The sequence below is a fragment of the Clinocottus analis genome, unplaced genomic scaffold (assembly GCF_023055335.1).
Source record: "Clinocottus analis isolate CAN_PGR_092001 unplaced genomic scaffold, fCliAna1.0.p SCAF_29, whole genome shotgun sequence".
Taxonomy (NCBI): domain Eukaryota; kingdom Metazoa; phylum Chordata; class Actinopteri; order Perciformes; family Cottidae; genus Clinocottus; species Clinocottus analis.
In genome coordinates, this window is record NW_027176031.1 from 2,487,501 (window position 1) to 2,513,419 (window position 25,919).

General features: G+C 39.9%; 1 protein-coding gene across 3 annotated transcripts in view; it reads left to right on the forward strand.

Moving 5' to 3' along the window:
* nlgn1 (neuroligin 1) overlaps positions 1-25,175 on the forward strand; it is a 282,136-nt gene extending 256,961 nt beyond the window's left edge. For all 3 annotated transcript variants that reach the window (XM_068593209.1, XM_068593208.1, XM_068593211.1), the window contains 7 exons: positions 10,987-11,199; positions 15,993-16,259; positions 16,352-16,713; positions 17,844-18,004; positions 20,371-20,527; positions 22,543-22,620; positions 23,732-25,175. In XM_068593209.1, the coding sequence (XP_068449310.1) occupies positions 10,987-11,199; positions 15,993-16,259; positions 16,352-16,713; positions 17,844-18,004; positions 20,371-20,527; positions 22,543-22,620; positions 23,732-24,328 (1,835 nt within the window). In that variant the 3' untranslated portion in view covers positions 24,329-25,175. The remainder of the gene's footprint in view (positions 1-10,986; positions 11,200-15,992; positions 16,260-16,351; positions 16,714-17,843; positions 18,005-20,370; positions 20,528-22,542; positions 22,621-23,731) is intronic.
* Positions 25,176-25,919: the final 744 nt, after the last annotated feature.

Genomic DNA, 25,919 nt, shown 5'->3' on the forward strand with positions numbered 1-25,919 from the left:
ATGCACAGCTGGCTCTGAATCCATCTGAGTGCCTTCACTGTCAAAGCACTAAGCGGCTTATGCTGCTGCTCTTATAAAAGACATGCATATCTGAAAGCCACCTCACTTCAAGATTTCAGCAACATGCTGTTAGAGTCTGACCTATATGTGGTTTTGAGAACCAGTGCTGATAGGAGTGCATTAGGATGGGAGCTGACAATACTTATTACTTCCGCATTTTAGAATCAAAGGAGTGTAGCATTCCGTGTTTACTAGAGCATGTGCTCCTTATCCGGGTGTGAACCATTCAGTATAGGGTGCGACAACTAATATGTTACCAGTTAAATGTACCTTCTTTAAAATAGGAACAAACCACAACCTTACAGTCAGGGATTTCAAGGCCCCAACATGATTCTTTGTATCCAGTGTTGGTTGTGTACTTGTTTCTTGCTCTGGTGAGCTGTAATACTTCCCATTGTATCGACGTGCTATTAGCAGCATGATAAGCAGAGATGAATCAAAACATGTTTTTTTTTCAATTAAAAGTACACACATAAGAGCTCTAGTCAACAGACTAGAGCTTTGTTTACCACTTGCCATGATGTGTTTCCTCAAGGCTGATATGAAATGTATTTTTACTTCAGCATTCAGTGTGTCCCGTGGTTTGAAACGAACCATTCCAACATTTTCTCTGCCAACTGGGATGAAATTGGCTGCAACAGCGTTGTTTGGCCTGGCCTGACCAGAAGCTTATTGCGGCTAATGTTAGTAGATTTTTTTAGGAAGAACCCCATGTGGCTGGCATTACTGAGTCAGTTCTCTGACTCTATGGCACGTGTCTACCTGTTATACTGCATTGTAGCTTGCCACACAAACATATGAAACTGCTTCTATAAGAGAATTAAAACTATTTAAAGGAGTAAACTCGCTTCATCATACCTCACCAAATGTATTATGTGGGAACATGGTAGTGCTCCTCTTTAAACCTTCTGATCTTAAAGTGGCTGCATTATTTTTTTATTCTCTCTATCTCTGTCCATCTTTATGCCTCCATCTTTATTTTATTACCCATCTTAAGACAGTCAGAGCTATCTTTGACTTCACTTCCTATGCATGTTTTTCTGAAATGTCACTTTCTATTCTGAGTGTCCTCTTCCTCCCTGCCTCCCCTTTCCCCCTTCTTTCAGCACCTCCCACACTCCTTTTCTCACATTGTCATTGACCTCTCACTCCTCGTTCTCTCTCCTCTCTCTTTCTGTCGTCTCAATAAAATGTCTCTCTGTTGTTTTTTTGCCACTCTGCTTTCTCTCACTCACATGCTACTAATGTTGCTGTGCTAAGAAAGGAAGCTCCTTAACCATTCACATCGTTGCATAATACATACACGCACGCATAAACAAACACGCTCCTATAGACACACACACACACACACACACACACACACACACACACACACACACACACACAAACACACAGTATTTGTGTTCCTGTGGAAGTGGGTATCCCTCTCATCCTGCAGTAAAGTACCACAGCCAACTCTCATCCTGTTCAGCCGTGTCTCTAACCGTTTCTTTTATTTACTAGAAGACATTATTACAAACAGGAAGAACATACTAAATTATATTTTCTTGTTAGTGCTTACTTTGTACTTGTATTATCCTCCACAATCACATGTTTTAGGCTTACATGTAGCCATTTACCTCTTTTCCTTGCAGTATATTGTGAAAACCAACAAGGAGAACCCAGCTTTAAATCAGTTGTCCTTTATGTGTGTCTTCTTTTAAATTATTAATTTTTAACAAAGTGACACTGTTTTATTGTGATCATGCATGACTTCTCCTATGTTTCAAGGGCCATATGCCAGTTTGACTCAACCTCAGTGTCAAGAGGAAACTCTCAAAGTAATCATGCAGATATAAGCAACAACAATAATGACGGATCAGTCTCTCAGTTTGACCCTTTAGCCTCCAGACACGACACAAAAGGTGTATGAAATATGTAAACATTCAAAAATGAAAAACAGCAAAAATATGAATGTACATATATATATATATATATATATATATATATATATATATATATATATATATATATATATATATATATATATATATATATATGCACTAAAAGTGTCATGACAAGTTGAACCACTTGTAAAGACAATGTAATGGAGAAAATGGATGAAGTGTGTTTGTGTTTGCAATGGATGCCACTATGAAATCAAAGGCCTGCCAAACAGCTCAGGGTGTATTCAGCCGGTGAGGCTTAAAGGGACACGGCAACCTTTCACACGTGAAGACCAGTTTACCTGTGATAGGGAGGACTACTGAGCAGCTGAAAATAGATGTGTGGCTTTGGAGAAACATGACATTTCTTAGAATATATGCATTACAAACTTGGACTGGAATTGGTAACCAGGCAGGAAGAGTCTTGTTGTTGCATTATGGCAAGTGTAGGACTCTTTGTTGTTGGAGCTTTCAATGTTCAGTCAATAGTACGATGGTACTATTGACTGAAATTAGGATGTCTTGGCCTAATTCTCATATAAATATGTCTCTTGTACTGCAACTTATGAGAGTGCTTTATTAAGTATACCTTTGAGAAACTTCCCCGGATAAAGAAGAAACCTTTCTGTGCAGATATGTTTATACTGCAGAATGTGTCCCATAACCTGTTAAGGGGGGCCTTAAAGCGACGTAAGTTAATGCATTTCAACTCAGAATAAGTTGGCAACACCCTACTTTCCAACTCACAGCTGCTCAATTTTCTTACATTTTATCAACTTGTGTGAAAAAAATCATTTTGAACAAAGCATATCATTCTGTTTTGCTTTTTTCGATCATTTAATCATTTGTTCAATTGTCAAGTAGTTTGATTGCTCAGTCTGCCATTTATTGTTTACTGCCATTTCGGTTGCATTGCATTCTGGAGCCCATTATAGTGGCAGTCAATAAGGCCTAATCATTTTTTGCATTTTCTTGATTACGGACTATTCTGTATTCACTCCACGATCTGGGAATAGCTTGAGTAACAGTTTAATCACATCCACACCCACACAGAGAAATCCTCACCACTCCCTCACTGCCTTCAACCCGGCAGAAGGAGGTAATCTATACCAGCTTGCCCTAACAGGCAAATCTGTTAGGGCAGCGACACAAATTAACACATGTTTGTGTTTGTGCAGAACAAGAAACATGAACGGCGGCTCATTTCATTTTTGAAGTTGACAGTGTAATTTGATTTGCACCAGGAGGAGGGGAGGGGAGGGGAGGGGAGATTTGAGAGACAAGGAAGCAGAGACGGTAGACGGAAAGGGATGGGAGAATGGAGGAATGGATGGTTAAACACTCGGATGTTGTTGAATATTGGTGCTTGGAACATGTGCTGATGCCCACAGGATATGTTTGCGTGAGAAGAATAGTCATAGACTTACTCTGTTACATGTGTTACCGGCTCCATGTTTGTGTTCAGCTTCACTCTGATCTGTTCTATCTTTACATGTTCTGTAGTGTGATATGTGATGTCCCTCATTAGCACACAGCCAACTGGCACTAGTTTATATCTTCACACACTATAATTATACCCATTATAATGATCCAGAGTTTGAATGATAAGGATTTGATCATTAATTAATACCCTCAACACACACCATTCTCTGTATGTGTGTCTTGGGGCCTTATCTCTCTCTCTGGTTGTATTATTTAAATGGACATTTAACTTCTGTGGCGCTGGTTTACTTACTGGAGATAAGTCGCGCCTTTCAGATGCAAATGCAAACAATCAGACTTGCACACAAAAATGCACATTGGATGTGAATGCATCGGTTTGTGTTTTGACGAGACAAAAGGACTCAGACTTTTACACTTTCAGTTGAGTTTGTGTGTGTGTGTGGGTGTGTATGTGTGTGTGTGTGTGTGTGTGTGTGTGTGTGTGTGTGTGTGTGTGTGTGTGTGTGTGTGTGTGTGTGTGTGTTCCCGAGACACACACATCTGTCAGTCTGCTTAAAGCACTGTGTTTATCTGTATTTGGTGTAAGGCGATAGAATCGTATGCAAACAGCAATGGGAGGCCACGTGGAGCTAGTAGCGCCTGTCAATGTGAAATGAGGCGGGCCTAGTGCACATTTACCAGGAAACACCTAAATATGAATCAAAAAGCACACTCTAAGACACTTTAATTTAGATTTAAATATGTCAATATATATATATATATATATATATATATATATATATATATATATATATATACATACATATATATATATATACATACATATATATATATATATACATATATACAAATAATATATATATAATATATAATATACATAAAATATATATATACATATATATAGTGTATATATAAATGTATATTCATATATATATATATATATATATATATATATATATATATATATATATATATATATATATATATATATATGCAAACAGCGCAGACCTGGAAAACGGGACTTTACACTGCATTTGTCCCCACTGCTGTCTAAAACAAAGGTTGCATGAGTGAATATCCTGGAGCTCCTTGTTCATTCTTTCCGGTGAGAAATGTGTTGTGCCTCATCAGCATATTCCCCAGCTGGTTGCCCTTGGCGTGCCGTTGTCTTCGGGGGTTGTTGTGTGGAGGGAGCAGATATAGATGGAGCACTGCTGAGGCACTGTAAATATTTGGAGCTGCTGTTGCACCATTTGTTTTATGCAGATAACCACCGAGACTGTAGGGAAGGAGAGAGTTCTGTTGATAGGGAGGTCATAAGCAGATCCTCTTTTATACTCTCTTTCTGAACTGGTCACCGTCCTGGTCACCGTCACACCAGCTCTCGATCCCCACTGAGCATTTGAGGGAGGGCACGAGCAGCTAATTCTACATACATCCGGCTTCTGATTGTGACAGAATCATTCATAATCATTCAATAACATAAATGTAGCCCTCTGCTCGTGCTGCGTTGTTCTGTGAGTACCTATGTAACCTATGCTGTTTTTGTTCAGCCCTTCTGAGGACGATTGGATGAATAAATCCATTTTATTTTATTTTTCGGGCACAGTAAGCGGCACTAAAAAGCTGCTCAGCATCACACAGCAGACAGTCACGTAGTGACTAGCGACTACTTCCATCAGGAGACCGTGCTCAGAGAGTAAATATTGGACTCACGGGTCACGAGTGCAAATGGACAGTGACGGCTTCAAGTGTCAATAAGCAACTGATGTTTTCCTTATCTACTTGAAGGTCGCAAAACTGGATTCCACTGCCCCCACTATATTTTACAATCACCCATATACTTTAGGGGAATATTAATTCATAATTTAATCATATTTAATACACTGAATCTGCATTCAGATTGATGCGCAGTTCAACACTGCCACCTCGGACATTTGTCTGCAGGCACTGAAAGCGGAAGAAATATTCATAAATCATTTATCATTTAGAAGTCATTATAGCCGTCATGGAGTATCTTCTTTCTGTCTCTTGCTTCACCTCCCCGTCTTTGTTTCCCTTGTTTCTCCTTCTCTCCATCTTCCACTCTAACTTTCCCTTCCTTTGTCAGTCTGAATTTGCTTTCCGTATCACCGCTTCTACAGTTTACCTGCTTCAGGGATGATGTTTCTCACCCTTCCTTTTTCCTCTGCTGCTCTGTCCTATTCTGTCTGCCTTGAGAGTCAAAAGGACATAGAGTGAAAAGGAAGAGAGAGAGTGAGGTGAGGGGGGGAATTATGATATACCGACCATTACAGTGAGAAATATATGTGTGCAGAGAAAGAAGTATATAAAAAGCCATCTTCCTGGTCGTCTAGCAGCCTCTCTCTCTCTGGCTGGACTGATATTGGGGATAAACGCTGGATTCCTGGATCAGGGTTCAACTTCATATTGTTCAGCTTAGAGGGCGAGCTGCCGTATCGCTGTCTAAGCGACCACTCACGGCGGATTTTAGCCAAACCCTAGACACAGACATGTATGACATATCCTACGTCAAGGAGGGAATGGAGTGTGTCAGGCTTCGTAGGAACGGAACGGCTGATAAAAAACATTTACACTACAACACTAAAGACGTTGATCTTTTGAAACATTGATAGTCTGGTTTATTTTCATTCTGTTATTAGATTTAGAACGTCTTTAATCTGTTCCCGTTTCGTGTCTTTTGTTCTTTTTATTTTTATGTTCATTTGTTGTCTCATCAGTCAGTGCCTCCTCTTCAAAGTGGTCAAAAAAAAGTGAATTCGGTTAAAGCATTTTACGTCGCACATTTCAACAATATAGTTTATTCATGCTCAAAAGTTCAATGTTTATTTTCCACAGTTTGTCTTTATTCTGGAAATGGAACTTCAGCTATGTTCTCAACATTTCAAGTCAACATTTTGACTTTATTCGCAATATTTCAACTTTATTCCCAACATTTCAACTTCCACGAATACAATTTTGACCTTATACTCAAAGTATTTTTTCATATTCGTGCTCAACATTCCATCTATAAATACTGAAAGACATTTTGACTTTGGCCCTAATACTGTAGTGTATTTAAGAGACCAATATTATGCATTATTCAGAGTAGAAGCAGAGAATATGCAACTAACAATACAAATCTTAATTGCTTTTCCGCAGTTTTAATATCACAAAATCTTCTTCCTAATCAAATGCATCAACAATCTAAATAGAACGTGGATGATCTATGAGTTGAATGTGCAGTGTGTCTCGTTACATTGCGCAGCAGAACAAAAGCCTCTGCGGTCAATGTATTTACTCTACCTTGCTGGTAAGGAGGAGCAGGACCATACACTCAGACCCTTCTAAAGGGAGAACCTGAGCACGGCCATCAGTCACTTCCTCCTCACACATATTGTGTTTATGAGTCAGATGTGATGAAGCAGCTCTCTCTGTTCTATCAACTTGTTTTGTCTTTGCATGTTCTCTTGGATGCCTGCGTGGTAATCCCAACTAAAATACAATGGGGCTGTGTACCATTATGATGTGTTCTTCATTATGGAGCCAAAAACAGATTACACCTGGGCACATGAGAGGTTCAGGTGTAAAGCGCTTCCCATGAGAGGGATGTTGAAGTTAGCGTCAGCAGGAGCTGGGCGACTCCATGCATGTGCGCCATATCTTATCATTCAAGGCAGCTTTACTACCACGTCTACTCACTGTTACTGTAAGAGCCAAGTGTCAGCAAATGTGCAAATCATCTCTTCTGTACTGCTGCATTATCAAGGCTAACGGAGCAGTGCACTGCCGAGAACCTAAGAGAGAGGAGAGAACTGCAGCTTCTCACTCGTTTGAGCAGCGCCAGCTACTGCTCCTGTGCTTTTGTGTGTGTGTGTGTGTGTGTGTGTGTGTGTGTGTGTGTGTGTGTGTGTGTGTGTATGTGTGTGCATGTGTGTGCATGTGCATGCATGTGTTTGTGTGTATGTCCATCCATGTGTTTCCTTGACGACTAAATGTCCTTGAAAGGATATGAAAGTTGAAGCAAATACTTCAAACTGTGGCCATTTTGTTAGTACAGTGTCTCATTAATTTGTTGGTCGAGCGTTTTTAGTGTTCAGATCAGAATTAAGACAAGACTGAGTTTAGAATAAGAGTTAGGGAACCTGAGTGAATCTGTGAGGTGACAAGTTATACTGTAGGTCTTAAGAAATTCCCAATTAAACATGCACTGTGCTTTGTGTGTGTGTGTGTGTGTGTGTGTGTGTGTGTGTGTGTGTGTGTGTGTGTGTGTGTGTGTGTGTGTGTGCGTGTGTGCGTGTGTGTGTGTGTGTGTGTAGACGGGGAGGACTGCCCTGCTGCCCCTCCACTGTTTGGCGAACTAATCATTCTCCCTGCCTCGCTCTTTGTGATTGCCAGCCCATCCCTGCACTGCAGCTAAATTGAATCAATTAAAATCGTTCTTGTAGATGGCTGCTGTTGCTTCCACACGATTAGGCTTTGATCAAGAAGCACACAAATAAATAAATAAGCCAGTGGAAAGGGAATAGAAAGACGAATGAACTCAATTAAACAGTGGGGCAAAGGAACGTGCCTGTCAGTGGCTGTCAGGGAGATCTGTGTGTTTGTGTGTTTGTGTATGTGGGTGGATGCAAATGTACTACATTTGCTTGTGAGGGAGTCTACATAAACTGTATTAAGTGATTTTGTAGAGCGCGCTGCTGAACTGTGAACTGATGACATCAGGATCTGACATCCTTTTTTCGAGATTTATCAAATTATTCTCTATTATTTATAGATTACAATTTCAAGATATATTTCTAACATTAAAAGTAACAGCTCCAGTCTTTTTAAGTTGTATTTTTATTTTTGATCTTTAGTTTTATTGAACGTTTGTAATTAATGTTATAGCTTCCCAGTACTGTTTCTTATGCATTACAAACAACTTGAACATTTGTATTTGAATACACGTGTAAAATGCTATTTCCTGTGAGCTAACGTAGGTTTCTGGTGGTCGGCACATTCCCAGTGGAGAAACAGACATAAAATAACACTAACTAATTGACTGCAGAGTAACATTGCTGCTGTTCTCAATGTCTTGTGGCATAAAAGACAGCTTTACCACAGCTACAACTATAACCGATACTTAAACTGATATTGATATTTTTAGTTTCATAAAAATATTTTAAGGTAATAGTTTACCTTATGACTGATCTCGCTGTCAGTTAGCCCTTTCTGACAAGCTGACAGAAATAAACAAAAAGTGTAATTTTGACTCAAAGAACAACACAGTACATCTATAACCCTAAACTACCTAAAGTCTTTCGCACAGCTAACGATGACTCAGTAACCATCTTTAAGTACCATTCAAAGGATTCTGTTCAAGCATTGAAGCATTATAAACATAATATATAATACTATATTTTCATAAGTTGATCATATTGATCTATATCAGTGTGTGATATGAATGCATATGAATATATAAGCTATGATGTGCTATTTCTATGGAAAGTCAGTATAGAATGGACTGAGCATTCCCCCTTAATAGCTCACCATACAGGGTTCTTCACAGAGCAATAGTGACATAATTCCTCTCTGTAGCCTATAACAGGAGCATGTCCTCCCTCTGAGGCACTACTCCAGGTGTCTCTATACATGTGTCCTGAATGCATCCCTGTGGAAATGAACTGTAGTGTTGACTGACATTGGCTTATGAGCTCTCCACTTAGCCACGGAGTGGGATGGCTGTGAGAGTAAGAACATGAAAGCGGATGGGTGAGGAAATATGTGAGGAGGAAGGTTCAAGGGTGAGCTTGGTAGCCGGGTGTGGAAGACTCCCTGGACGCCTGTAGCAGGTAATGGAGCTTTTAACATGGAAATCAGAAGGAGAGTGAGGTGGTGATGGTGGCAGTGGTGGACATGAAATGGCTCTAAAAATGCAGAGCTCCCCTATGGGTACACTTGAGGTGCCTTGTCTCATTAGAACATGCATATCTGGCTGGCACTGGATCTTTATGCAACCGCATTGAGCAGGAGTACCAGAGAGGTTTCACTGGACAAAGGAAACAGATGGAAGAGTCAATGGAGTTGCGGGAGGAGTAAGACTGATGCTGGGATGGAGAGGAAGAACTTGCATATAGAATGAAATGTAATGCATGCTAATGTATTAAATCAGCCCAGAAGACCATACATTCAAAACATGTATGACTATTTGTATTAGTATTACTTGTGGCATTAAGTTGCAGTATAGTCCCTTCTATAAGAACTTGGGTCTGGTTTTTGTAGTTTATGGGTGATTGGTGAAATTGTGCGCCCTGTGTTCATTGCTCAGATCTGGGAACACTCCAGAGAAGCATCCACTTTTAGACATCCTGTCAGCCCTTCTGTGCCCACCTTGTACTTAAGGTGACTTGTAAAAACATCAGTAATTATTGTGCATTTCCACCTTCCTCACGTTCATATAAGGTACACAGCAATACCTTAAATCAAGACTCTTAGGGTTGAACCGTAATTCTACAAGGTTAAATGTGATGGTTATATTCTGAAAAATCTTCATCACTTCGCTCAAACATGTTGTTTTTTATTCTGAAAATAGAAAAGGAACATACTTACAGGACTAACAACGTCTGATGTGTTCCGGTCAATTGAGGGGATTCTATAAATTATTCATTATCTGCAGTACAATCATCCAATTCTTAATGTATTTCCTTCGAGAGAACAAATCTGTTTTGCTCTGAACAAACAACACATGACTGTATGTCATCGTCTCTCTGTATGTCCTATTGGAGGCAGGATTATAGATTCAGATACGTCGCTCTCTAAAGTGAGCCTGTCTGTGTTGCATTTAGCATATCCGTACTTTAAGTGCCTCTACGGGGCAATAACTCTTGTTTTATTGCATTAAATTATGAAACAGCCGGGCTTGTTGGTTTTCCTTGTACAAAGGAGAAATATGCCTCGTTATCAACTGACAGTTATGCTTGGATGCTCCAAAAGTAGATTTAAGTGAAACATATATATATATATATATATATATATATATATATATATATATATATATATATATATATATATGTATGTATATGTGTGTGTCCCTATTGGTCTTCATGTTTTTAATTTCATAATGGATAATTCTCTGTAAACTATGAAGGTTTTTTTTCCCTCCCGAAATGAGAAAAATAAATGTGCCTCAAATGAATTCACACTTTAACTTTTGATCTGGATCTCATTCCCAACTGGCTCTACTTTTAAAAACTGTGATGCTCCAGGTTCCACTGGAAAAAGGCTTATTTTGTTTTTTTTGTTTTGTTTACTTACCTCCTCTGTAAGCAAAGATGTTACATCTTTATACTCCATCAGCTGCTCTGACCGTCTACTAATGACCCACATCGTTATCTTTATGTTGATTTCACAAATGAATAATGTATTAGCTGTGAACTTCTATATCAGTGTGTGGCAGGCTTCTTACAGGAATCTTATCGCCATCATTATTGCTTCTGAACCCTTCAGCTTAAGACACCAATAGCAATGAAAATAAGCATACAGCTAACATCTCCTCTGTTCTTTGTCTTCTCTTTAGGATTCCTCAGTACAGGGGACCAGGCCGCCAAAGGGAATTATGGCTTACTGGACCTGATCCAGGCTTTGCGTTGGACCAGTGAGAACATTGCTGCCTTCGGCGGCGACCCGTTGCGTATCACAGTGTTTGGCTCTGGCGCCGGGGCTTCCTGTGTCAACCTGCTCACGCTGTCTCACTACTCCGAGGGCAACCGCTGGAGCAACTCCACCAAAGGTAAAAAATCCTGAGTCACAGAGTTCACGTGGCACCGTCATGAATATTTCAGTTTGCATGCAGTGCTGTATGTGCACCTCAGTCGCGTGTGATTGTGTGAGTGCTTGGTGCAGAGGAAACTAAACACATTTTACGTTTGCTGATGCTGTTTATAATATTAATTTGTTTGGCTGTGTGTTAAGCCTCTGAAGCCAAAGCAGTTTCTGGCCGTTTTTTGCTCCAGACACATTTTTCTCTTTGTGGCCTTGATTTTCAAAAATGTTTGTTGTCCAGGATAAGTCATGAAAAAAGAAGAAAAAAAACTCATGTTGAATTTCTTTGATAACTTATTTTACAACAATTGGCACACACACAAGATTCTATATATCCAACATTTTTCCAAGATGACACAAGGGTTACCAATGTTAGGGGGAAAAGAGGCTCCAGGTGCTCCACTTAATAAAGTTATTCACAACCTCTACTTCCAGCTTCTCCTCTTCTCTCTGCTCCGTGTTCAACAGCCTGAAGTTCACTTAAAGTTTCACAGAACTTGTGTCATTGTCTTGTCCATCATGGCTTCCTACTTGGGCTAAGGAGTGTTTTCATTAAAATATCACCATTTTAAGCTTAGTTTGTTGCATTTTCTGGAAGCGTTTGACACACATGGTGTGTTTAAGGACCATCTTCTGTCCATGGTGAATGGGGCAGTTGTGGTAATTAGGGTCCGAGCGACTGACATAGTCCCGAGAGGACCCTATTGTAACTGTTAGGGGACAGTGGGCACCGTTTTGGGGGACTAGTCATACTCCAAAACTCACCAAAGTTGGACCGCTTGTGGAAATAGCCATCTGATATAGACGTTAAAAAAAAATACCCAAAAATGGCTCTCTCGCGCCCCCTAGAATTTGGACCGGCGGCGCCCCTCGCCCAGATTGTCCGATTGACTTGAAAAAATTCATACATGTCTAGCTCCACCTGCTCTACAAAAAAGCTTCTCAGACCCATAAAGTCCGCCTGCCAAAATGTTCCGCCATTTTGAATTTGGTTAAAAACACATTTTTGCACTTTTACCCTAGAACGCTTGGTCCGATTCATACCAAACTCTCTGGAAATCATAAATGGGGTTGTATCTTCAAGACTGCTTTGCAAGATTTTGAATGTGTCATTGCGTTGAGGAGAATCAGACCAATTAACCTCTTAGGGGCATGTCCGATTTTTAAATACTCATAACATTAAAACTACATGGGCTAATGACTCCAGACTTTTTGTGTATGTGCACATTGCATCCCTTAACATGCAAGGAATCAGTTGTGCGATTCAAACATTAGGGAGCGCTACAGTAATTCGGCCAATTTGCGATTTTTGGCGCATTTTTATCATGTTTCGCCTTTTTTGGCCTTTCTGCAAAATGTATCTCCTCCTACAATTGTTATCCGATTGACTTCCTTTCTGTTCAGAGATGATCTGAAGACCTGTGAGAGTGTGCTTTGTTCGCATTTTCACTTAACGGCCGCGACGTGACGTGGACTCAAAGACACACCCATTTTGGCCGTTCGCTATGTGATAGAAACCTGTTGTAACTCCAATGCACATCATGCAATCAGCCCAAAACTCCTTATGGATGATGCCGGTCCAGGCCTGAGCACATGTACATGAAGAAATGTTGTCCTAGCACCACCTGCAGGCAAATGAAATCAGCCAAACGGTTTCGGATTCAAATGAAATTTACATGACCTGGTCTACACTTCACGTGATGCATGTTCACAATTGTTATAGCGCCACCTTCTGGCAAAATGAAATCAGCCAAAAAGCTTCGGATTTACATGTAAATGAAGCTCAAGCTCAAATTCAGTAAGGAAAACAATTCCTACTCTCTGGTTCATTCATAAAGCTCAGTCCTAGTCTCACAGCGATTACTTCATCAGGTGCTTGGGTGTCTGTATGTTCAATGAACCAACCAGTCAGAGACGGCGCAATTTCCGTAAGCCAATCACATTATTGTTGTTAAACGTTGAAATAATTAGGGTTATATGTCTCTCTCTCTCTCTCTCTCTCTCTCTCTCTCTCTCTCTCTCTCTCTCTCTCTCTCTCTCTCTCTCTCTCTCTATGTGTATGTATGTGTATATGTATATATGTGTGTGTGTGTATATATATATATATATATATATATATATATATATATATATATATATATATATATATATACATATATATATATATATATATACATATATATATATATATATATATATATATATATATATATATATATATATATATATATATGAATGAATGAATTAAAGCTGCAATCAGCTATGAGCGGGTTCTCGCTCTAGCCGGCACATCGGGTTCGTCCGGCCCGGAATGTTCGCCCACCAGGCGCACGTTCTCGGCCGGGCGAGCCGGCAACCCGCAAGCATCCCCGACGTGCCGGCTCGAGGGAGGAACTGCTCATAGCTGCTTGCAGCTTTAATTGTTTTAAAAAAAAATTAACAACTTTCAATCCCTCCAGTGGGTTTTGGGTTCTTAATGTATGATTGTGTGTGTCAAGTGATTTGTTTTATTCTCTTACATGAGATGTTTTCCCTGCATTTAAAAGAAGGGTTTGTAATCCTCTTCAGCAACTTTGTTGATTTGTTGGTAGCAATCAATAAATCAAATGTTGTGACTACAGTATAGATTAACAGCTGTGACTACTACTACGAGCAATAGCCAAACTTGAACAAGTGTTGGTTGTTTACGTTTGTAATAATAATTTTAGGGGCGTGGCTTTGGAGGGACATGAGGCACATTTCATATGTGGGGTAATTCAGATTGCTTTACAGAATAATACAGGGAAAGATAAAATGAAAACAATTCAAAAAGTACAGGCAAGATATAGAAAATATAGGGACAAAGCCTCACCATCCAGGGCTATTTAAAAGCTAAGCTAAACAGATATGTTTTAATCCATTACACAGTGATATAGCAAAGTTACAGTCAGATTTACAAATATAAAAACCCAATAGAGTAGTTTAAATCATCATTCAACTGGCTGCTTCCACATTGACTATTGGTTGTTTTCCTATTCCATATCATCATTCGTTACACACACATAGGTAAGGTTTATATTTGATTCCACCAATGTATAGCTGCATAGAGAAAGAGCACATTTCCTCTGCACCCTATAAGTACTGAGTTAACCAGTGTACATGCATGTGATTAGTTCTAGAGGAACAGAAGACATGGAACCATAGTTGTTGGAGTAAAGCTTTAAACATGTACACCTGTCGCCAGAATTACTAAATTAACACACCCTCCATGTGCTTTGAATTAAAAAAAATAGACCATATAGCTTCCTCCAGTGTATACAAGGGTTTACCTTTACTTGTAAATTAAGTCCATTTTGTCTCTCTTCTTGAACAAAAATCTCTGTGACTTTGTAGTGAAAGTCCTCATCTTCTTTTTTGCCTCCCATACCACCTGTCCCTGGTATTGTTCAGCCAGTAGGCCAGTCCCAGATGCCCATGTGAGGACTTTAGATCTGGTCAAATTTCATCATTAGTTATGTTGCTGAAGAACTTTTTCAAAGCTGTGACTAGACCATTGTACTAATCCAATCTTCTGGAACCCTTATGTTTGAACATTATTCCTCTGACTTTCTCAATTTAATTTAGGTGATATTAAACTCCATCCTGTCATTTATTTGTTTGATGCAGTGACATAGAGATGCAACAGGTCCAAAGTCCCCTGGTATGAGTGATTTGTGTATTGTCTGCAAAATCATGTGAGGCAACCTTATTGTTCTGTAGGACTTGGCCAAAATGACATTTGCATATCATATGTGTTGTGCATGTAACATGTTATTAAAGTTCTATCACATAAACTGTACTGGCTGTGTATTTGACAGATATTTTACAGAGTTTGAATGAAGAAAAAAAGGATAGCATGGATACATTTCAGTCTGAACTGATTTTTCAAAATTAGATATGTGGTCTTTTCTTTATTACCTGATATTTTTCCAAGACAGACAAGCCGTGTGATTGTGCTACAAACCAATTTTCCCACAGGGACAAATACAATTTCTATCTATCTATGGACTGGGCTGATGAAAGTCTTTTGACAGATCCACATATTAAAGAATTGGTCAGGAAATTATGTGATTATCATCATATAACAAGTTACCTCATCCTTAACTGTGTTTTTCAAAGTCTGATCAAATATACGTTGTGTGCATTCAAATATTTAGGGTTCAATATTAGAATTTTGCAATCTTTGTCAAAAGTACATATAGGTGAAATAACACCAATGCACTGTTAATTAACGAGCTTTACCATGTTGTCTTTATCTTTTTTTGTAGAGAAACGAACATGTTTTTTTAAGTGACAGATACATTATGAGCCTCATAACATCTTCTTAAAGTACAACTACACAAGCTAAGGCTAACGAATTATGGAATTCACATTGTTTATCAATAGACTCATGAGCTGGATGCAAGCTTCTTTTGTTCTGCTGTGCACTTGGTCAGGGAAGAATATGATTCTTGAAATCTTGAATCTTGAATATGCAATGCTGTGGCTCATCAATGAATCTCATGTATAATATAGATTATTATCAGTTTGTAAACCAAGCAGACTTTTCAGAAACTGATATTATGTTTATCACAGTAAGATATATGTATTTCTAACACCTTGTTTCTAAAGGAAGTTATGTTTAGAGCTAATACTTCCCTTACCTTCATCTCGACCACCTGTCTGGTTTCATTAAATTGTACATTGTATGTTCTTTTATGTGAGAGCAAAGATTGCAGAATGAATATGTTGCTTTCTCTCCAGGACTGTTCCAGAGGGCCATCGCGCAGAGTGGCACAGCTCTGTCCAGCTGGGCTGTCAGTTTTCAGCCAGCCAAGTACGCCCGGATGCTGGCTCGTAAGGTGGGCTGCAACTTGGAGGACACTGTGGAGCTAGTGGCGTGCCTTCAGAAGAAACATTACAAGGAGCTGGTGGATCAAGACATCCAGCCAGCTCGCTATCACATTGCCTTTGGACCTGTCATTGATGGAGATGTTATACCTGATGACCCTCAGATACTCATGGAGCAAGGTATCAATTCATTTTTCTTAGGAGACAGCAATTTCTAGCAATGTTCTAGCAATTTGTACTTTTAAAAACCATTCTGCACCATCTCTTTCAAGGCGAGTTCCTCAACTACGATATTATGCTGGGAGTTAACCAAGGCGAGGGCCTTAAGTTCGTGGAGCTTATTGTGGACAACGAAAACGGCGTTCAGGCTAACGACTTTGATTACGCCGTGTCCAGCTTTGTGGATGACCTGTATGGCTACCCAGAAGGGAAAGACATCCTCAGAGAAACCATCAAGTTCATGTACACAGACTGGGCCGACAGGCACAACCCAGAGACACGCCGGAAAACACTGCTGGCTCTTTTCACCGATCACCAATGGGTGGCACCAGCTATTGCCACAGCTGACCTTCACTCTAGCTTTGGGTCACCAACATACTTCTATGCCTTTTACCACCACTGTCAGACAGAGCAGGTAGGTCTTTGGCTGTAATGGTACATCTACATCTACTTTATAGAATGTCAATAATATGATACAAGTTTCAAAATGCTGCTGGCTTGTTCCTCATCTCCATGGGTAAAGCTTTCTCACAAAGGAAACTATACAAATTCATAATCGAAGATTACATATAACATATATTATGACGAGTATGATTTATGTACTACGTCATTGCGGAACGAGAGCAACCATCCTCCGATTCCCCACCAGTCACATTTCAAATTGAACAGAAAGGAACATTTTTTGTACAGCACGACATGGGTGCTTTCCCTGTTTACACTTTGTGTGTTTTCCTGCTCAGGCACTGATTTCATAATTAAACTGGAAATGTAAATCCAGTAAAAAAAAGAATAAGAACTTCATACTGGCATGTCTTTACCAAACCACCATCTTTTCTGATGCTATTTGCATCTTTCTATTGACCTTGTATACAATTGCACCACTTCTTGAACACACCTCGAACAGAATGATTTAAATTTCTATAAGAACTGTAATATAATGAAACCATCACTGAAAAGCAGACAAGCTATAGCCACATCCGCACAATTTTATAGAATAGGCTTCTTTGTGTCAGATATGGGTAGAAATCTGCTTCTGATTGTTTTGGGTCACATACTTGCATACACATACTTGGGTCACATAGGTACAGCACCTAATGGCACAGAATGAGGTCTGATCTTATTACATCATTGTAAATGACTAAGTTGGGCTTCCTTCTGCTTATACAAAGCTATGATGACGAATTAAGCGGTCATGAAAGAAATCGAGGCGTGGTGATCAAACGCACATATTTTTCTTTTGGCATGCTCGTCATTCAACAAGCTGCAGCGCGTAACATTTTTCAACATTTTTATTTAAAATTTAGTTCAAAGCAACCCACTTCTATTTGTGCTGTTCCTTCTTTTTCCATCTTGTCTCTCAGTAATACAGTGAATAATAGGTCTGATATGGTAGGCAAAATATTGTTCCAGCTAAGTTGATCTGTCTGTGTCTCTGTCCATGGTCACAATACTCACTGTGTGCAAAAATAATGCCTTTCAGTGTCCTGTATCTGTCACATAAATGCAATAATGCTGATCTGATTTGATTCCTCTTCTGCTCATTAGGTACCACCGTGGGCAGACGCAGCACATGGAGATGAGATCCCATATGTGTTTGGGCTACCGATGATTGGTCCAACAGAGCTGTTTCCCTGCAACTTCTCCAAGAATGACGTGATGCTCAGTGCCGTGGTCATGACCTACTGGACAAACTTTGCCAAAACAGGGTACGAAGACACAACAAACGTGGCTCCTGAGGGCCAATACAACTCACTTGCTATGTGTTATTCCCATGGACAAGGACAGTGCCATCCTAACTCTGTCAAAACCTGTTAATTGAGTTAAGAGGAAGTGGCTGCAGCTCAAACTCACTGTATGGAGTAGCTCTAGCTGTGAATGACTAAACCCCATCATGTTAGTTGTGTTGGCTGTTAAACTTATATATCAAGCATTTGTTCTTTGTATTAGTTAATGTTTGACAATGTTGCATTAGCACCTATATTGTCTCTTCTAACTGGGCTACACTTTCTCCAGAAAGCTTAAATGTCATATCAACAACAAACCCAGTTCAAGTGACCAATATAAAGCCGGTTTCTGTAATTGGAGTGGTCAATTACATCGGGGTGGGGGGATGACAGGACTCTGGTTTCCCCAGGTAGATTTCTGCTGCAGAGCACAAGTGTCTTGGCAATGTATTGGGGCAACTAGGTTTCTAATCAGCTTCATACAAGTATGTATGTGCATAACAAAAACTCCAGTCTGTGAAGCAATAACAGTAAAGCAGGTGGATGAAATTAGAGATCATGTCATAGAGCAAAGCCGTAATTAAAATGATCAAAGTCTGAATTAAAACAAATCAGGATTGACACAGCATCTTCTGTCACTACTGCAGTTCAAATAAGAAAGCCCTGGTTTTACAATAAGGTCAGAGTCTGCTGACGGACCTGCTGCATGAGCTCTAGCAGCCTGCAATGCACAGTGAAAGCCTATTGACTGAGACAAGCTCCAAATCATCTGTCCAGCCCAGCAAGCTGAGTTACATGCATGTGTTTATATGCATAACATAGTTGTATAACTGTCTGCCACAGGGTTATCTGAACTGTTTTGGTTGCCAGTTGTTCTGCAATAGCTCACCATTACAAGAGCATGAACTAATTAATAATTTAATTGTGATTGTGTTTCCTCAATATTAACCTATACACTTGATGTACAGAAGTGGTAAATTGTGCTATTGTGTTTTATGGACTGCACAGTGTAATTGGTATTCTATGCAGATAGCCTCTACATATCTTCACATACATTCTTAATTAATGGTAGTGGCCTGAGGAGTGACATTCTCGATGGGACAAAATTAAAATCCCCCCCGCCCCACACACACACACACACACACGCTGCCTTAGAGCATGTAGTCATAGCGGTAATTGTTTTTGGAGAGCGTAATGTGGGGACATTGGCTTTTTCTGCGCACTGCCCAGTAGCTTGAGGGGAAGAGAAAGGCCTAATGATCTACATATATAACCCCAAATTGACGTGGAATGCCGGGTACCTGAGAGATTTATGCCACCAATTTGAATGGTTAAGCGTGTTCCTGATGAGGTCTGGCTAGCTCCATATGCCGCTCTCAGACAATGGGGCTCTCAGTGGGTCTGAATGGGCCTCCATAGCTCACATGGCTGGCTCTGTTCAGCTCAGATTAAGTGGAAGGGGGTCTTTTTAGCGCAGGATTCCCTGTGGAATGTGCTCTGTAAATTCCTCAGTATATAGTGAATAAAGGGGTTCATATCGGGTTAGACCTGCATTTAGAGTGCAGTTCATTAGTGTGCTGTTATGGCTTTATTTACCAAAAGTAGATTGAATATAGGATTAGAATAGTAGCTACTTCTTAGTTTGCTTTATAACAACCATTGAAACATATGTTTTATGGAAATTATCAGCATGGTTGAACTGCATCTTTACCCCAAATTACTTGGCTGGAAGCTTCTTTTTATGTATGAATTAAATATAAATAGCTATACTCTCAACAAGACGCCCACAATGTAAAAATTATGAAATGCTAATTGTTTTAGCATTTGAATGAAACTTAAAATGAGGAAAACTTCTGAGCTCATTTGCTATCTTAACTAAGACCTTTTCATCCAATTAGAATCTTAAGAAAACTAATCAACTATGAGCAAAAATATCAGTTTTGACCTTTTTTTATTTTAGCAAGTGTGATATCTCAAAAACTGTTGATTAATCTGAAACCAAGGGGACTTCATCTCAGCACTACATTCCAGTATTTTCATAATTACACTGATTAGCCTAAAGGAGAAGCTACACTTCAGAATTAACATTTTAATATGCAGACAGTCCCAAACATTCACCTTTATTTTACCTTGAGTTCTACCTGTGCTTTAAGTTGCCAGGTACATGGTAAAATAACTGGAACTGATTGGTGAGGAGAGGATTGCATCTTTCATGGCACGCACCATGAGTATTGATGCATTGTTTCAAATACATGCATGCATTGTTCTGCTATAAATCCATCAGCAGATATTGCCCCTGAGTGAAATCTGTCATTTGAAACTCTGTCCTTCTTTACTCTTCTTGGCAGGGATCCAAACCAGCCTGTTCCCCAGGACACCAAGTTCATCCACACCAAGCCCAATCGTTTTGAAGAGGTGGCATGGACACGCTACAACCAGAAAGACCAACTTTACTTACACATTGGCCTGAAGCCCCGGGTCAAAGAGCACTATCGTGCCAACAAGGTACTGTGAGATAAAACTAAATGCAAATGACATTAAATGGCTGTTATCTTTTGTTATTATTACCTTTCTTATGCGTCATATAGTGCAAACCACACCATGACTGTGGCACAGTAACAATCAGTTAACAAAGTAGTTTGGTTTAAATGGCACTGTTAAGTGAGAGGGGGTTTGTGTTTTAAATAGCATTGTTACTTACTGTACATACAGAGGTTGATTCAAGTTACAAACATGTTACATTATGTTATGTTACATGCATTCACCCAGACTTCCTCCCTACACAGACGTTGTTGCTCTTCACAGTATGTCCCCTGACTTCCTTCTTTGCTACTGTTAATAATTACTACAGCCACTTGAAGTCTGCGTCTTCTTCCTGTATTCTTATCAGTGATCAACCATGTGAATAGATATAACAGCCTTCTGAACCTGCTAGTAGGTGAAGCAGGCCCCATCGAACCCATATCTTTGAGGCTGATAACCATTTAATCAGATCATAACCTTTGCAGTAGACAACTTTGTGGGTTATTATAAGATTGTTTTGCTATTTCTGTGCTGGCTATTTTTTAATAATGATGGATTATGATGGTAGTCAATGCTACACAGCTAACCTACAGGAGGAATGGAGTCTTTAAATCAAAATTGTCTTTTGTCCGTTTATTTTTGCAAGAAGGAAAATTATGAGACAGCCACTCAGAGCAGTCTATGGCACAAGATTCAATGAAGAAGTCACAGCCCTACTTCATACATGATGAGGGTCACACCTCCAAGTCACGGAGAAACAAAGAAAACACTTAGTCATGGCCTATGTTTGACTTTTGGTCCTCTGGTCGTTGAGATGAAAGAAGTTACACTTTCCTCTCCAGTTCACGAACACCCCTCCACACTACCCCTCACAATCTGTTTACAACCCCCCTTCATATACATAAGTAAAGGGAAAACAGTCCTTTGATCTCCTTTCCCCATACACCATATGCTTCAAGCATCTTAGAGAAACTTTTAAATCAGTTAGACTCTATCTTCACATAACAATACAATACTATATTTATTTAAAACTTCAGACCAATCACATCACACAACATTGATCATTATCTACTGTAAATTAAAGTCACTTTGCTTTCCATTATACTTATGGAATAAGACTAATAAACAAAAGTTATAGCTTTCCTATTGTGTTTTTTTTTTAATATTACACATGCACGATCATCTCAACCTATGTATGCAAGACTCTTTATGAGGATGCCGGTCTTCCACTTTTGTCAATCTGAAAAAAAGGTGTTAATTCATTTGTTTTACTTCCTTTTCAAAATCATTAAGATGAATTTGAGACATCAACATCCACACTGTCAGGTTAACTGCATCCTTGTTATAATGTAATGCGGCTTCTCATACATGCAGGAAACCTACGCAGTATGGACTTTGATTTCAGTTATTTCCGGTTGGCATAAATATGCACAAGAAAAGAAAAAACTATTTATTTCTGGACTAGTGCCCCTATATTCTGTTTTCTAGAATATGACATTCTTAATTTCTAAAAGTAAATTGATTATGCAAGCACTGTTTTTCATGGCGATTGGAGCAGGCAGCCAGCTCAGCCTTGAATGCAAAGCAACTCTACCCCAAGTGCAAGAGGTTTCTGCGTAGGTGTGGACTGTCCGTCAAATTAGTAAATGCAAGTTTACTTACTGATGGCTTATTTTACTTGACAGTACTAAAAAGCTTGTTTGGCCAAGGTTCAAAAAATGAGAAAAAATAGTCAGATGCAAACTTTGTTGAAGTTGTTGAACTTCAACAGGATGTTGTGAAAGACCAAGGTGTTTTTGCTCTTGGATATAGCTCACAACTGTAAGCCATATATCTAAGAGCAAAAACACCTTGGCCTTTCACAGCATGCTCTCTACATTACCAAAGTCAAATATGGTTTGAAAATCTATCAAGATGTTGGGAAATCTGACTTTGGAAACGTGTTGGAAGACAGTAAATGATTTCCCTTTTTTTTTCATTTTCTCCCCTGCCCTTAGGTCAACTTGTGGTTGGAGCTGGTTCCCCATCTGCACAGCCTCAATGAGGTCACTCAGCTCATCCCCACCACCACCAAGGTTGGTACTAAACCATCTATATTCCATCCTGCTTCTTAAAGTTAAGAGTCTGAGGCATTCCCTTTTACCCCAGCAACTTAAAAAAAAACCAATATTCATATGCCAGGTTCATATTGTTGTTGACCTAAGCCTTGTGAGAGTACCGGACATGATACAGATTGCCGTGCTAGATGAACAAATTATTCTTTTAAGTCAGACAGAGCTGTAGTATCAGTATGATGAGAAGAACATTCATATCTGTTTACATCGTAATCCAAAACTTAGCTTAACTCTCAGTTGTCACAGGGATCGTAGATTTTCTGATACTCTAAACAGTAAAACCAGTGTTATAAATTAATACAAATGGATTTTTAAGTTGAGTTTTGGTCTGCTAAATCTATTGCTCCATTTTTTATTGGCTGGGTACTTTGAGTGTGGAGTTTTTTTTTTGTTTTGTATTTGCGTGGGTTAGCAAACTGTCCAGGAAGTATGTCACCTCCCGCTAACAGGTTAATTTGATCTACATATCAAATGTGTCGTATTGTATCTCACCAGAGGAATAACAGCAAAGGTCATTTGCTCAAATGCCTAAAGGAAAATATAATCAACATTTTGGAAAATAAACTTCTTTGCTGAGTTGGAAAAAGATAGAAAATACCATACTCATGTGTGGGCAGTAAGTATGGAGCTAGACCAAAGAGGGGATTAATTTTTCTTTAAGGCTTCAAGCTTAAAGAAGCAGCATAACATATCCTAAGTTCAAAAGGTCATTACACAAACTACAGGAATGAAAAGATAAGTTGTGGTTTTATAGGAAGTTACTTAATATGTTTGGACTGAGTGAGACTTGATGCACCATTTGTTCTGCTGAGCTAACGACCTTCTGGCTTAAAGCTTTGCATATGCAAAACAATTAATGGTGCAGGGGGCCAAAAACATCAAATGTCCGATTCAGGTCAAAAGCCCAAACTCTCCGTCACTTCAAAGGGCAAACATGTGTCTTGATGAAGTTTTAAAGACAAAAGCTTGTCTTTTAAAATAAATACCTGTTCTAACCAGAGTTTCTCAAAGAAATCGGCTTCAAAAGTTCAGATTGTATTTATTTACTAATTACTAATTTTCCCGTGTTCAGATCCCTCCACCTGAGGCTACCAACCGCACCCCAAAGACCAAGGTTCTGGGGACCAAACGTCCTAACCCAACTCCATTTCCCACCGAGACCCAGGACAGTCACATCCAGCCACATCTGGTGGACCAGCGCGACTACTCCACTGAGCTGTCAGTGACCATCGCAGTAGGAGCTTCCCTGCTCTTTCTCAACATTCTGGCCTTTGCCGCCCTTTACTATAAGAAGGACAAGCGCCGGCATGACGTCCACAGGCGCTGCAGTCCTCAGCGGAGTGCCGCCAACGACCTCGCTCACACTCAGGAGGAGGAGATCATGTCCCTGCAGATGAAGCAACACTCGGACCTGGACTGCAGGGGAGTGGGCGACTCTCTGCACCCGCACGACGTGGTGTTGAGGACTGCCTGTCCGCCGGACTACACTCTGGCCATGAGACGCTCACCGGACGACATCCCACTTATGACGCCAAACACCATAACCATGATTCCCAGCACCATGGGGGGGCTCACCTCGCTCCACTCTTTCAACACCTTTCCTAGCAGCGGGCAAAATAACACCCTACCCCATCCGCACCCACACTCACACTCCACCACCAGGGTATAGCCCTGCGGATGTACCCATGCAGGCAAGACTCTGACGGCTGAAGCAAAAGTAAACGCCACTGCAGCAGCAGAAACTTAAGGCCAATATGCTGACAACCACAGATATGTCAGGAGCTGAAACGCCAGCCTGGAGTTGCCAGATACCTATGGAATTACACTGGGATTGTACACCCTGTTAATACCTGAGGGAATATAGTTATAGGATTTCTGGGGTTTGGACCAGAAGGGGCATGGGGGAGGGGCAAGAAGAATTATGTTTTTGTAGAAAAATAAAAGACAAGAATAAAAATGTACAAATAAGGAGAAAAACAACCTCACAAGCTAAAACAACGGAGGATGTTTTGTTTTATTATTTTCATTCTGATATTGCAGCAAAACAAGGTACAGTAAACTACTTTTTCTTTCGAGCGACAGATTTGGCCTTCGAGGCTTTTGACAAATGACTGCCTGACAGTATTATCTGGAAGCAGAACAGAGCATCAGACACGCCTCGGAGGTAAGAAGAGGGGAGCACTTTGTAAAAGAAAGAAAACATATTGTTTTCCTTTGGCATCGTGCAGCAGATTACTCTGTGTGTGTGGCACAGAGTAGATGCGGTGCAAACCAATTTAGGCATGTGTTAACTTTATAAATGGAGGCTATGTAAGATAAAGCAAAAACATTTGTTGAATAGAACACAGGAAGGACTGGAAACTTCAAGGAACAAAAAAGAAACCCTGTATGCACAATGGAACCATTTTAAGGAGAAAAAAATGTCACAGATACTTTTCATTGATTTATTTTTGAGGATCGGGAACAATTTTATTGTATAGAACTTATTTACATATCTAGATCTGTACACTAAGCACCAGGCTGTTTAAGCCCTCTTCTCTTATGGTGTGGGTGGAGGGGGTGGGGGCGTCTATATTGCAAACCTGCCAGCAGGACTGAACCAGTGGGAATCGGGGATCCACCTTCTGGCTTTCTGGCAGTTCCAACTTCAACACAAAGAGCTGGGGGACAAAGGATAATTGGATATTTTAGCACGATGCGCATGACAATTTATCTGCTTGATGGCTGCCCTGCTGATTATGTCATTATTAAGAATAATTTTCTCCCTCTCCCTTGCATTGGAGCAATCTCAAATGGATTTCCTGATTGGATTACAGGAAAACACACACCCTCGCAGGACCACAGGAAATACAGTTTCAGGTTGTGGATGTTGCTGGAGTGGGGACGGAAAGGGGAGGGGGCTAAGGATATGGTAAAACTTTCTTGCATAACATAATATAGCTTGAGTGGAGCTGGGCATATAAGGACTAGTTTTGTACTCTGTGTGTTGGTACTACTTTTTGATAGTGGTTAATTCACATTACACTGTATCAATCAAACTCATCGTACCTTCAGTTGAGATCAATGTTCTTTGCTATTCTACCTATTGGACCACTTTACCGTATAGAAGTAATTACCTGCACTGTTTATTCCATTGCCCACTTTCTTTTTTCTTTAACTGAAAGGTGTGTTGATTGAGTAACACAGTGATATAAAAAAAGGATCGTAAAGGTAGTAAAAAATGTGGCGAAAGAGTGAATCTCTGCGCCATGTAGCTTTTC